We start from the raw sequence: 14,252 nt of genomic DNA on the forward strand, positions 1-14,252 counted from the left end.
TCATAATAGACAAAGTACAAGAAACTTGTTTAACAGACTGGAGTTTTGACTTCTCATCACATAATTGGAATAGTGGAAGGGTTCTTTGACTAGTTTTAGAGCAAAATGTGATATGGAAATCAATTGGACCAGCAATACATGGAATTAGAATTGAACTGAACTGAATCAAAGAAAGTACATGCCAAATGCATTTTTTTTTTTTAAATTCAGCCCGCCTTTATTATTTTTAGAAATAACTCAAGGTGGTGAGGACTAGAGCTCACAGTCTCCTGGTTTCTAGCCTGGTGTCTTTACCACTAGACTAAACAGATTTGGTTTGGTCCAAACTAGACCAAACTTTTCCAGTTTGACAATGAAAACTGTCCTGTTTCTGAGATGCTGAATTTTGTAAGTTGCTTAGATTAAGTAACCATCTGACTGACATAACCATTCATGTAGGAAATGAGGTATAAAGATAGCTAAATGACTGTCAGTTTTATCATGCAGAGCATCATTCCTAATATCCATCTTTGATACTATGACATTTATTTTCCAAAAATGTCTTTCTTGGTCTAATTTTTATTCACATACACTCCTTTTTAATATTTATATTTGTTTTTAAATTGTCTATCAGATGGCACTCCAAGCAATTTGTAATTAAAATAAAAATATTAAAACCATCATGAAAGCATATTAAACATTTAATTAAATATGTCAACAATTAAAACAGCAGAAAGCAGCAGAACAAATTTGTCTTTGCTAAATGTTGAGTGTTCTGAGAAGCATTCTCAATGGAATGAATTTTTTGATCCCTAGTAAAAAAAAAAATCTTGTAATAGATAGTCTCAAATAAATCAGTGGTGCTATCTTAAGAAATGTTTCACCTTACAGAGCAGACAGCCTCTAGACACAATCATTGAGCAAGCTGACAACTAGTGCTGCTCATGTAAATTTGGCGTCATCTGCTCCCAGGGTTTTAAGCTGTACAGAATCCCTGCTGCCACATTTTGAATTTTCTGTAATTTTGAGCTGTCTTCTTGGTTAGCACCAATTACAGTGTCAAGTAAAGAATTTTCCCCAGCATGCATGATGAGTCAGGTTGCAATCAAAGAGACCTAAGTAAGAGAATTATGACTATGTAAGATTGCAAATATATTAATGATGTGTGTAGTTTTATTCTTAACCAGCTTGATCTTTTACTTCTGTTGCTGTTAACACCCAACTGATTACTTATTCTCTGAATCATAACAATTAAGGTGGAACCCAAAGGATTGCAAGAAGCAAGAAAGCTTACCGTGGTTGTCTTTATTCTCCCACCAGGTTGTGTACAGGTCCAGCCTGATCTATTGATTAGCAAATCGCAGCCTTCTCCTTCTAAACATGGAAGCATTTCACACCATTGTTTTGTTTTAATAATGCGTGCTGTTCAGAAAGAAAGAGAGAGAGAGAAAAACAAAACAGAAAAATCAGCTTGCATATTATATATTTTTCTCTCCAGTCACTTTTATAGTGAGATGGGTGGTGTATAAATTTAATAATAATAATAATAATAATAATAATAATAATTATTATTATTATTATTATTATTTTGATGATGACTCAGTGGCTGTATTTGCATCCCCATCTTTGGCCTCCCTCTTCTTCCCAATCATGCCTCTAGGGAGAAAGAAGAAATTTGTGTTTTACCTTAGATACTTTGCCCAAACCCTAATCTCTGGTTAACTTTAATTATAATGCTGAAATTGTGCACTATAGTTTGAAGTCAGTTTGTTTCATTAAGTCATACAAAATTGAGAAAGGAGGCCAGGCAAGCATTGATTAACCCAAACACAGAAGCTTGTAATCTCCTCTTGCCCAGACTGGAGAAGGATAGGCAAGAAATAGATGAGTTCAAGATGGAAAGCTACATGGAAAGCACTCTTTATGACTATCCTTCCAAGTAGGCAAAAAAGTATTTAAAAATACTCATTGCCAGCCCTTGAAATAAGATAGTAGGAATCATGAGGCCTTCTGAAGAAAAGCTCCAAATGGAACAAGAGAAATAGTAGACCCTAAAACCAGCAGGGTCTGTAGGAAAGGTTAAAAAAATCAAGGAGGAGTCCACACAATTGAATCCCCACCCCTTTTGTACAAGTATTGGCATACACATACAAAAGGGCAGAGCTTTGACTGCCATGCAACAACTGCCATCCTGACTATTTTGACATACACATTGAGACGCTGATGCTGCTGGGTAAGCCAGTTGTGCTGGGAGATGAAATACATAAATGTTGATGCTTTATCCTAGGGCAAAGCTAAGGAACTAATCTGTGCCAGTAATAGGGAGTTTTAGCAATTTTGATTTTGGAAGGGGATATATTTTCTTCTTATGTACAGTGCATTAACTCTTTATTTTTCAATAGATAAAACTGAGTTTCTTTCCCTATCCTGATCTTTTATCAACTGTTGAATATACTGGTTTCCTTTTTTTTATTCCCACCAAATCCCCCTTTTCTCCTTCTGTTCAATATTAACATTATCACTGCATTGGATTTATGTCACTGCAAGAGAATATTGTAATTGAAAACATTAACATCATCATAAGATTGAGCCTTAACAGCAATACTTCCCTCTCAAACCTGTTTTCAGGACTATAGATTTCAGAGGTCTTGTTGGAATATAACAGGAGAATAAGTACAACTTGTGATGAACTACCAGAACTCCTAATGCTTTCAACACAGAGAAGACCTTTGTTTTCACAAGGCGCAAAAGTTGCAAAATCTAATAATAATAAAATACAGCAACAGCAGCAACAGCAGAAAAAGTACCCAGCAGGTTTTCAGCACTTTTTTTGACTAATAAACAAAATGTTAATTTGGGTTTTTTTCCCCTTGACATTGAAGGAGATTATCTGCACTACAGAAATTGTAATGGCTCTAACCTAAAGTGACTTGGGGCTATAGTTCTGTGAAAGAGATAGATATTTCCAAAGAAGTCTCGTGAGTTCAAAAAGTTACAGCTGTTAAAAGCAGTTAATTGAAATTCAGATAAGCCAAAAGTCAAATTAGAAATCCAAGTCATTTTAAAACAGTATAAAATTAAAGATTGCTTTCAAAATTCAATCAGAATTACAAAAGCTTAGTGGTCATTTTATCTCAACCAATTCTCCTTAATTCTCCAAATGTGCAATGTGTTTTTGTTTTAAATATATATTGCATATACATTTGGAGCTACAAAGACAATTTACCTCAATCTTTCTGTCTCAAGGAAGACAGGAAATGACTTGTTTATTACCAAGAAATAGAAGACAATATATATTTCAAACTACTTAGACTTACATTTAGTAATAATCCTCCCAAAATAATGATATTTTAAATAACAATGTTCACTTTTTCACCCATAACTAGAAATTACTTTTTAGGAATTAAACTAACATTAACAGTTAACCTCAGACATTCTGAAAGGATGCACTTTATCAGCTTTCCAACAAACACAGATTTGTATCAAGTAGAGAACAGTGACTGTATGAACTTGTAATTGGCATATAGGTTAAAATAGAGCTCCCAGATTAGGGTTAAAAATATAAATACATAAACACAAAGACAGGAAAAATTACAGAAAGAAAAACAAAAAATATGTTTCTCCTATAACTTAAATAGAAAAAAAAAATGCAAATTAGTCTAACATGCCCCAAAAGCATGTTAGACTAATAGCTTCTTTCTTTAGCAGGCATGGTGCCAGATGGAAGTATAACTGTAAGCATGAAGCTCATTCACATGGTCAGGATTCTCCAGGAAATAAAATAAAACATATTAAAAACCTTCTTGTCATGAGATCAATAGGGTTAAGTCCCAGTTAAGTGGATATAGATTTGCTGAGTAAATTAGAAGAATGCACTGTAGGAAAAGGTCTATATGGAAGTCTATCAGTAACTGCTATTTGTCAAGGAATATATATGTTACCCATGAATTTTAGAAAACACCAAGGAAAAAGACAAGAAATGTCTAGTGCCTTCCCATCATAGAAAAAAATGTACTTAGATTTATAGTCCTGAGATGTTCCACATCTCCCAAGTATCCTATTTTGCAATAAAAAATTGTTTTGCAAAATTGAGATCAAACATATTTTCAGCTTCAAGATACTTTCCTGCAACGGAACAGATTTTCCACAATTCTTACGGTATATGGTGACATATAAAACCTTAGTGAGTAAAAGTTTAGGATATTAACCTTTCCCACAGATTTTTGGGGAGAAAAAAATCTAGAAGATAAATTACTAATTTATTAGAATATTTAAAAGCAAAGAACCTTAAAGTTTGAAGGAACCCGAATGGACAACTAGTCCAATTCTTGCCAATATAGGATACCTATTTCTAATATATGCCTGATAAATGGATTTCTAGCTTCTGCTTAAGACTTCTAATGAGGAGATAAGATAGTGTGTTCCAATGTTCCAAATGTGCATGAAGAAGATAGAGGGATCTTTCCCTCTATCTCACATCACATATTTCAAACTTTTGCAATGAGATTATAAAAGCAAGAACACTCGTTCTTTGCAAAATTCCTGAATTAGCAGTATTTATCATTCTACCGCCTTGCTTTGAATTAGCAATTCCATCAATCAGCTGACCACTTAGCTTGCATTACCTAGGTGACATGGGGTAAATGAGATTTTGAAACCATACAAAAAACGGTGAAAATCCTAGTTTTCAGGGAAATAACAAATAAACAACCAATAGCTTCAGGGTACTTAGTTTTTGCTGTTTAACAAGGGATGTTAATTGAATGCTTGCCTCTAGAGAGAAATCTTTGTCAGGAGTCACTGTGCTCTGTTTCTATCTCCTGCTGTTCCACTCTGCTGTATTCAATTAGTGCATTGGAAGCAAAGTAAAATTTAAAGTGATCTCTGGCACGCCAGCAGAAACCACTACAGAGATCAGGTTTTTAGGACATTTCACTTTGTCTCCTGTATGCTGAGCATGTCAGAGTTAATGGGAGCAGGAAGGAATAAACAGTGGAGGTATTATACAAGTATAAAGCTTCAGCTGGTCCAAAATGCAGCCGCACGGGCTATTTTTGGTGCCCCCATGTTGGCACATATAACACCGTTGCTGCGCGAGCTGCACTGGGTGCCAGTTTGCTTCCAGCTTCCAGGTCCAATTCAAGGTGTTGGTTATTACCTTTAAAGCCCTACATGGCATGGGACCAGGTTACCTGAGGGACCGTCTCATCCCCATTACATCGGCCCACCCACCTGATCATCCAGAGAGGGCATGTTACGGACCCTGTCCATAAGAGAATTTCATCTGGCAGGGTCCAGGAAGCGGGCCTTCTCTGTGGTGGCCCCTGCTCTCTGGAATATCTTGCACCCGGAGGTGAGGCAGGCCCCTTCACTCCTTACCTTCCGGAAGGCCCTGAAGACCTGGTTCTGCTGTCTCACCTGGGGTGGAAAAGTGAATAACTATTCTTGGGGGTGGCTCACACCCTAGAGTCCCTCCCACCAGCCTGGATTTTACATCTTTCTTGGATTTTATTTATTTATTGTATTTTATGATAATTGTTTTATGTGACTTTAATGTTTATGTTTTGTGTGAGATTTTATTGTAAACCGCCCAGAGTCCCTCTTCTGGGGGAGATGGGCGGTGGCTAAATTTGAGTAATAAATAAATAAATAAATAAATAAATAAATAAATTGACAATAATAAACTTGTCTGATGTAGAGCTTTCTTAATGTATGCTGTGTGGTATGACATTTTTGAGCCAAGAGCAAGGGATTATGATGAGGTCCATGCATTACTACCACCTCTATAATAACAGAATCCTTACTGATGGATCATCCTGTCTTGCTCTAAAAGAAAGAAATCAGGGGTAGATTTTTTTATTCTTAGAGAACTACTTTTAACCCTGGTTCTTAAAGCAGTTTTTGTGTCACAGAACAATGTAGGGGAGCACAGTTCAGTGATAAAATATGCTACACGTATAGATTCAGCCACCTTGTGCTCCTGTACAAAAGGTGCTGTTGCTGTTCCAACATATTTGTCACTTGCATTTGGGAAGGAAATGGATGGAAATCTTGATCGGTTAGTAGTATGTTCAAAACTGGCAGTCAGTTATTTACCATTCCCCTTCCACTATTTGTTGACCTTAAGGAATAACTTCAGTTGTCTGCATTTGGAACTTATCCTATCATGACAGCTCTTGCTTTTTATTTCTTTAAGCTTTCAGCTCTACTTATTCTTTGTCTAAAGTCTTCAGCTGCCTGCCATTTGTTCTTATACTCTCAATGGACATTCCGCAAATGTTTTTGACATCACATTCAGTTGCTAGTGTTCTTAACTTCCAATCATGCATTAATCAGGTTATGCATTATATCTCCATCTCATCTGGTTCACAGAATAAATTAAGATGGAAGGCTTTTGGAAACTCCTAAACAGTTTCAAGGCACTTACAGGCAGACCAGACTGGCTTAATTTTGAGAAAGTTACTCTATAAAGATCCTTTAAATCATCATTACGTATTTTGCTTCATGTAATTTTATTTTCTGTCTTGTTTGTCACCTAGAGTCCATAACAGAATTAGGATGCATTATAAATGTTGTTAAATAAAATAAATGAAATCCTCTTAAGAAAGAATGTAGCTGGATTTTTCCCCCCAGCTTTGTTTGCTAAAGAGGAAGGTGACAAGATGAAATATATAATAGTATCTTACAACATGCTGATCAGCAAAATAATGTTTTGGTTCCATTCAAAGACCAGTTCAGATTATCAATATGGGCACCAAAGTTGGAGGAATCATTCCTGTTAAACTGGAGAATGGGCACCTACCTATGTTGGTAGGTAAACTAAGTGAGTGAGAGGAATATGGGTATCATAAAGGTGTGTATTTATAAAATGACGAAGAGCAAATGCTCCCATTCTCGATGTGTGGTCCGTCTCCCTTCTCCACAACATCCAAGTGTCAAGAAGGTCTCTTTTTTCCTATACGTGAAAGTATATATATATAACTTGCAAAATAAGAATGTGCTTCACTTTGGATCCAGAGTCAAAAAGGTGCATAGGAGCAGGTATGAGCACACACACTGCACCTGCCAGGGTCTTAAAAAAGCCACATGATCCCATAAAAATACATATTTGAGTTAAGGAGGCACCGACAGAGTATAACTGGTTGCTTTGGAAATGGGTGTGCTACCACCAACCCTTAATTCAAACATGAACTTTCTTAAGCTCTCAGGGCTACTCTGCGAGCCCAGGAAAAGCCGTTTCTTTAAAGAGGTGCTGACAGTGCCTGTTCTGAAGCAACATTCTGTGCTAAACAATCAAACAGGAACATTTTAAAATAAAATATCTGGGTAATAAACTGACTGCTGAATCATCAATTACCGATACATATGAATGCAGCTTATTATTATTATTATTATTGTTGTTATTATTATTATTATTTGCTAATCAAAAATGTTGATAGGAAGGCAGCTGACAGTATTGCTCTATATCACAAAATGCTTGGACATACAGAGTAGATTTCTTAGCAGTGCTTCAGCCGCACCCCTCCAATAATTCCTATTTTTAACAGAATAAATTCTACGTTCTATTTAAGCTACTTATGTTAATCTACAAATAAGCTTTATGAATTCCTGAATACGTAGACGTGTATTTCTTAATTAACCTAGATTTACTTACTTGCAAACTAAAACAAAAACTCACACCCCATTTGTTTATGCTGGGCAGGTGACTTCTATGTTATACAAAGTCATATTTTATATGAATTCATATCTCAATGTCTGCTTTAATGATATTATATGCTCAATAGTTAGCACTTCTTTTCCTCTCCAAAACTAGTTACCAATCTGCTTTTTCCAGGGTTGCCTTAGCAATAGTTATTCAGTGAAACACTCTTGATAGAAAAGCAGCTCACTGCACTGAACTTAGGCATCTCCGTAGATTTGGAGGCTGCTAAGCAAAAAATAAAATAAAATAGAGTGTTAACTTTTCTGTTGTTTTAACAGCTGGCACAGCTGGCAGAAATGCCCAAGCAAGTGCATAGCAACTCAGTCAGTAAGCCCCTACACCCTTCTTCCCTTTACATAAACCTTTGCTATTGCACTACAGTTTCACTCCATCTGCTCAAAGAAAAGAATAATACTCAAGTCTAGTTCATAGTGGTTATTCATCATGAATTTTCTTACAATACATTGAGCCCACATGAGTAGACAAGTTATTGTATAAACTGAAATACATTTTGCAGTTATATTTGTGATGCTTCCAAAGTTTACAGTAATGAAAATAAAGAAATCTTTTCAGGCACAAGCATGCTGCTTTTATCCATGGTTGTTTCAATTGAATACTGAGGTATACAATATTTTAAAATGCACAGCAACAAAAGAATAATAGTATTTAATAAATTATTACTGAGATCAAGAGATATAATTCCTTTATTTAATACTCTGGTACTACATAAACATCATCAGGGACGTTCGTTGTTAGAACTACTTCTTTATGAACTAAACCAAATTTTAGAATGGTACAATTTCAAGCAATATAGCAAAATTCAAATTATCCTAAAATCAGAGAGCTAAAATAAAAAAGTTGTGTTCAATGTCTTGGTCTACTCTGTTGCATAAAACAGCTTGTAGAAGAATTATGTTATTCACACTATATTGAAAGCTACTAAGTACTGCTCTATTCTCATCTGGGATGTATGAAGTACTTAGGCTAGCCACAAGCTTATAGGTATACATTTGCTATGTATCTCTTCCAGAACAAAATAGCATGATCCACCAATATAAACTAAAGTGCAGAACAAACCATCACTGACGAAGTTGGAAAATATGGTACCATAAAATTGGGTATTTCTGAAAGCACACAAAACAATAATATTTCAAGGAAATCTATGTATAAAGCTGGGACTGGAAATGCTGCTTAAAAATGTGCATAACAATTAAGAATTTTCTTAATTGACAGAAAAATTTACCCAAACATAAGATTAAATGAAGCACATATGAGAATGGCATTAGACTAATTCATCATCACTACAGTACTGGTCTGATTAAAGGATTTTGGAAACAAAACATACAATATGTTGTTATTGACATTTAGACATTTCAGTTGGGTTTGAATTCCATTTAACTTAGCAGAAATAGGACTGTTTTATTTTGTTTTGTTTGAATGAATGAATGATAGGGTCTAAGAATTTGAATTATAAGCTTCAAATAATTAATTCACAGGAACTAAATGGTCTTTAACATATGAATAATAGCTATTTTATTCTTTTCTTACAATTCATTCACAGTTATTATTCCATAGCTGAAATTACTGAACTCTAAGAACTGAATGTTAAGAACTGGAGAGAATGAGTCTAAGCACAATAAACTTAGTACCAGACTGACATAAACTAAGCATCCAATTCACATAAATCCATGTTACCAGGCAACAAACATACAGACTTCTTTTGATAAAACATAATTTATTGTATTGCTGAACCTATGTACAAAGCATTGAAGATAATAGTAGGCAAACACATTTTTCTATAAAAATGTATCAATGTCTTGAAGAGCAAAATGTAACCAATTATAAAGTGACTTCTCAAAAGTTCCTGTTATTTTTCTAATTCTCCCTAATGAAAGCAAAATGATTTTGAAGACATTAAAAAATGACTAATACATGGAATATGAAGTAGTTGCCACTTAGAGACTACCTATGAAATATGTTTGAAACAGTATCACCACAGCCCATTATTTCTGTTTAGTATAATTAGAACATGCAGAAAATACAGTTATTAGAACTCAGAAGCAGGGACTAAATATTTTATTTAGTGACATATTGCAAATTTGGGGATAATATAAACAGAAATTGGATATGGGTATTGGACATCACATTTCTTGGTGTTAGCATCTTTGACCTTCAGGTTTAGAGAGATGTTTATATATCCCAAGATACCATGGTAATCTACATATTTGCTTGGCTACTCAACATTAGCAACAAGTAGATACTAAAGTTCAGGCAACTTTTAATGACTGGGAATTGCATAATATTTTGGGGGAGGTGATCTTGCAATGGATTGATCGATGATACAAAGTGAATGGGGCTGTGAATTGGTGGGACTTCAGTCTCCTGGATTTCCTACCCTTGGTTATGTTAGGAATTGGAAGCCTATAGCTCAAGGTTTAATTCTACAAAAGGATTAGTTATGTCAGAGAAACACACAGAAAAGTAGTCAGTAGATGGATCCAAAAATAAAAAGTCAAACAAGTTTGAGTATTGAGGTTTATAAGACTTTACCTGTAGGCTAGCCACACCCCACCATGGGGTGATGCAGGGGGTGCTGCTTCAGCTGTTAATTACTGCACCACTTTATTTTCCTCCCCACAGCCAAGGTTATAGAAGCAATACCAAAAGAAGGCAAATACCCCCCCCCCTTTTCTGCAAATTGAGAAACAAAAGGTTAGCTTAAACCCATTATCTGGAATTCAATCTGAAGAGGTCTAGGCCTTCTGAGGCATAGTATGGATTATACTGTAGCTTCCAAAGACACAAAGAAACACCAAAGAATTTAGAGTTCATTAGGAACACATGACACCAAAGGAAACACAGATAGATATTAGGTTCCAGAACAGGCAGGGTACACAAATGAACATTGATAGTCCAAGTTTAAGCCTCAGAGAAAACCTAATTAATCACTGCAGCTAGAAGCCCGGGTTAGACTATTCTTCTTCCTGGATCCTGAAAGATATCACCTCTGGAATTTGGGAGGCAAGCTATGATGATGATGATTAGTTATTTATCCCACCATTATATTGTACAACTCCAGCAGACAAAACACTACTACCTCCTATTTTCCCTACAACAGCAACTCTCTGAAGTGGGTTGGACTGAAAGAATGTGACTGACACAAAATCACCTAGCTGACTTTCATGCCTAAGGGAGGACTAGATCTCATGGTCTTCTGAATCCTAGCCAACCATCTTAACCACTACACCAAACTGGCTCATATGGATCACTGGAGTCCAGAGTGTTCATCAATGCAGACTACTTCTTTTTCTTCCCACAGCCAGCTGCTGCTCTCTGTGGAAAATAAAACTCAAGGAGGGAAGCTGTGTTTGGTCAGGAATTTACTCAACTGGCCCTAAAGGTTCACTTTACTAGATGTCAAACTCCTTTGATTCAACTCCTTACATGTCAATTCTGTGTTTGTTTAAATTCACTGTGATCTCTAGAAGACTGCAATACTAGAAACATCATTACATTTCTAGATGGAAAAGAACAAAAGTTAGGGTCCACACTGCCAAGTTTTGGTATACAGAGGGGTTTGTCAGGCATCAAGATTTAAAGGCACAAGGTTAGCCAGTCATAAAAATTCAAAAACAGTAGATGTTGTTTCCAGCAATGAGTTACTTTTCTAGAGCTACCAGAGGATTACCAGATAAAGCAAAATTATATAGAAAATGCTTCCAACTAGTGGTTGTCTGAGTTTTTGCTCCTGAAATACAATAGTTGTAGATATTCTACAGTAGGAGGCGTAGCAACCTTGTAGCTAATCCTCAATAAATTTAGCTGCAAAGTCATCCAGGCTATTCTTGAGCAGACTTTCATTCCCAAGGCGGTCTCTTTTGCATATGAACATTTTGGCACTTCTCTGTCTTCTGATATTATCTTGGCAGCACTGCTCATGTTGTCTAGGTATGAGAAATACGTATGGATAAGAATCATGAATAGTGAAGAATATTATCTAAGCCATGTGCTTGAGACGTGCTCAACTGATTCAGGGAATTCAGCTGACCACATGAATATGGGAGTTTTTGGGGGGGGATTTGCAAGAAACTAAATTTGCTTGATTTTAAACAATATTAAGCTTATTTTACTGCTTCTATGCTACAGTAACCATGTGTTTTCTACTTCAAAACTGCAGTAAGCTGCCACCAGTTTTGGCACAGCCAACATTGGACAACACACTTGGAAGGGAGTCTTATGAAAAAGTGGTTGCCAAATTCAACATAAGTGTTTGCAATATCCATCCACCCACCTACCCACCCACCTACCCACCCCTTGAGTGTAACACATTCAAGAAATAATACATTATAAAAATAAATATAATAAACATATTAAGAGAAAAATTATAATTCAGAAAATAAATACAACAGTTTATGTTTCTGATACTTTTGTATTCACTTGAAGTTGCCACAATTTCTCTGGCAGAAAAGCTTAGAGAGGAGGGTGGTCCTTTCAACTATATGATGAAAAGCAAAACTATTTACAATATTTTCACAATATTTTTATCTGAATTTTGATCTTACAGTTATAGTAGATTCTGAAAACTAGTTTTGAAATTAAAATAATAAGCACCCCAAGAAGTATGTAAGAATGTTCATCTTACAAGAGTCGGAGGAAACTTCTACTCATTAGCAGAAGTCCATTCATTTATCACTGGATTTAGCTTAAGCGCAATCACTGAAATCAATGGGTCAAGTTGGGCATAGTTAACCAAAGTTCTATTGATTTCATTGAGTGTAGCCTTAAACATGACTATCTACCCAACTAAAAATATAATAAAATTTCACAAGTTGTCAATAATCATTAACTGTAAATCAAAAATCAGTGTGACAAAGCCCATCAAAATATTGCATTTGGATGCTTACCAAATCATGGAAATCCTTGTGAAACTTCTGAAAGAGAGAACGAAACTTCATCATAATGTAGGCCTGGTCTTTCCTATTCTCTGAAGTGATGTTTCTCCTTTGGCAATTACTTGCCAGGAGTGTATGACTGTGAAAAATAGTGTTCCTTAAAAGTTTGTTTCATTTCTCATATCAATATGAGAAATGACATATCAATATCACAAAGACCCATTTCCTGAGGCTCAAGATGGTATCAAAACATTTAGAGAAATGAAAATGAGCAGTTTTCATCCCAATTCTGAGGCCTGGTTAGGCCATGGATTTCTCTGGGAATTCTAACTTCACTGAATATGTACATTATATACTAAGGCCTTAGATTATAGGATAAAAAAATATTGTCTTTTTCCCTTTAAAACACAGACCAGATATAGACAACTATCTGCCACAGATTCTTTCCTTCTGTAGACTGTTTTCTGCAATGCAAGTAGATCCTACTTTTGCACAACCAGACAAGATTACGTTGTTCCTGCCCTGACAGGAATCCAAAAAATCAATTCTTTGTAAATTCATCTTTTTTTCTCTCTCTAGTAGCTGTGACTGGCAAAATTCAAAGCATCCATCTTCTCAGATACTCAAGTCTATCAGCAAACATCTCATATATTATTGAACACCTTTTGATAAGTTGGATAGCCCCATCAATCATACCCTTTTGTAGAAAACAATTAAAAACAGGATAGCATATATTTCTCTTTGACCTTGTCTCTGCTTGCCCTGAAGTCTGTTACAAGCTGACTTCAGCTCTCACAAGAGTCCTGCGTAAGGACGGATATAAAAGATGTTCAAATTTCTTTTAAAATGTGTTCCTCTTCCAACAATAACAATACATGGCTAATTGTTCCTCATGCTTTTTTAATCCATTATAAAATGTATAATGGATAAATTATAAAATACATGAAATTAGAAACCTAGAATTAATATGCTTATATTTAGTTCACCAGCCTGAATATTACTTGGGTATTATAAGGGGAATGCACTCAGTCTTCTTTCTCTTTAAAATTGTACTTGTCTAGATTTTTATGGGATCAAATTGAAGATTTCGATCTGAGTGAAATTGCTTACTTGGTGGAGTAGCAATGAAGGCTTTAGAACAGATATTTAGATGCCTTGCTTGTCTGTACCTATGAAGATCAGAATTACACAGTCCAGAAATACACAACTATCTGCCACAGATTCACAGATTCATATACACAGGCAATAGTTTTCCCAGTGTCACTCCATGGAAGCAAAAGTTGGACTTTGAAGAAGCAGGATGGAAACAGTATTGAGCTGAGCTTTTGAACTTGGGTGTTGGAGAAGACTCCTGAAAATACTATGGATAGCTAAGAAAACAAACAAATGCATTGTAAAAAAATGAATCCAGAGTTCTCACTTGAGGCAAAAATAGCCAGGCTCAAATCATCATACTTTGGACACATCATACAAAGACATACTTGTCCTGAGAAGATTTTAACGCTGGGAAAGAGAAAAGGAAAGAGAAAAGAAGGATAATCAGCAGTAAGGTGGATGAACTCAGTTATAGTGGTGGTGGGTACACTGTTAGAAGACCTGAAAGACCAGGCTGGGGACATTTCATCCTGGAGAACTATTTATGTGGCTGCTATGAATGGACACTGACTTGATGGCACATA

At 35.6% G+C, this 14,252-nt stretch overlaps 1 protein-coding gene across 1 annotated transcript in view; it reads right to left on the minus strand.

Moving 5' to 3' along the window:
• Positions 1 to 14,252, minus strand: part of TAFA5 (TAFA chemokine like family member 5) — a 108,735-nt gene that overhangs the window by 15,621 nt on the left and 78,862 nt on the right. The window contains exon 3 of the mRNA XM_063309352.1: positions 1,274 to 1,401. Coding sequence (XP_063165422.1) covers positions 1,274 to 1,401 — 128 coding nt within the window. The remainder of the gene's footprint in view (positions 1 to 1,273; positions 1,402 to 14,252) is intronic.

This window comes from Candoia aspera, chromosome 7 (assembly GCF_035149785.1).
Source record: "Candoia aspera isolate rCanAsp1 chromosome 7, rCanAsp1.hap2, whole genome shotgun sequence".
Classification (NCBI taxonomy): Eukaryota; Metazoa; Chordata; class Lepidosauria; order Squamata; family Boidae; genus Candoia; species Candoia aspera.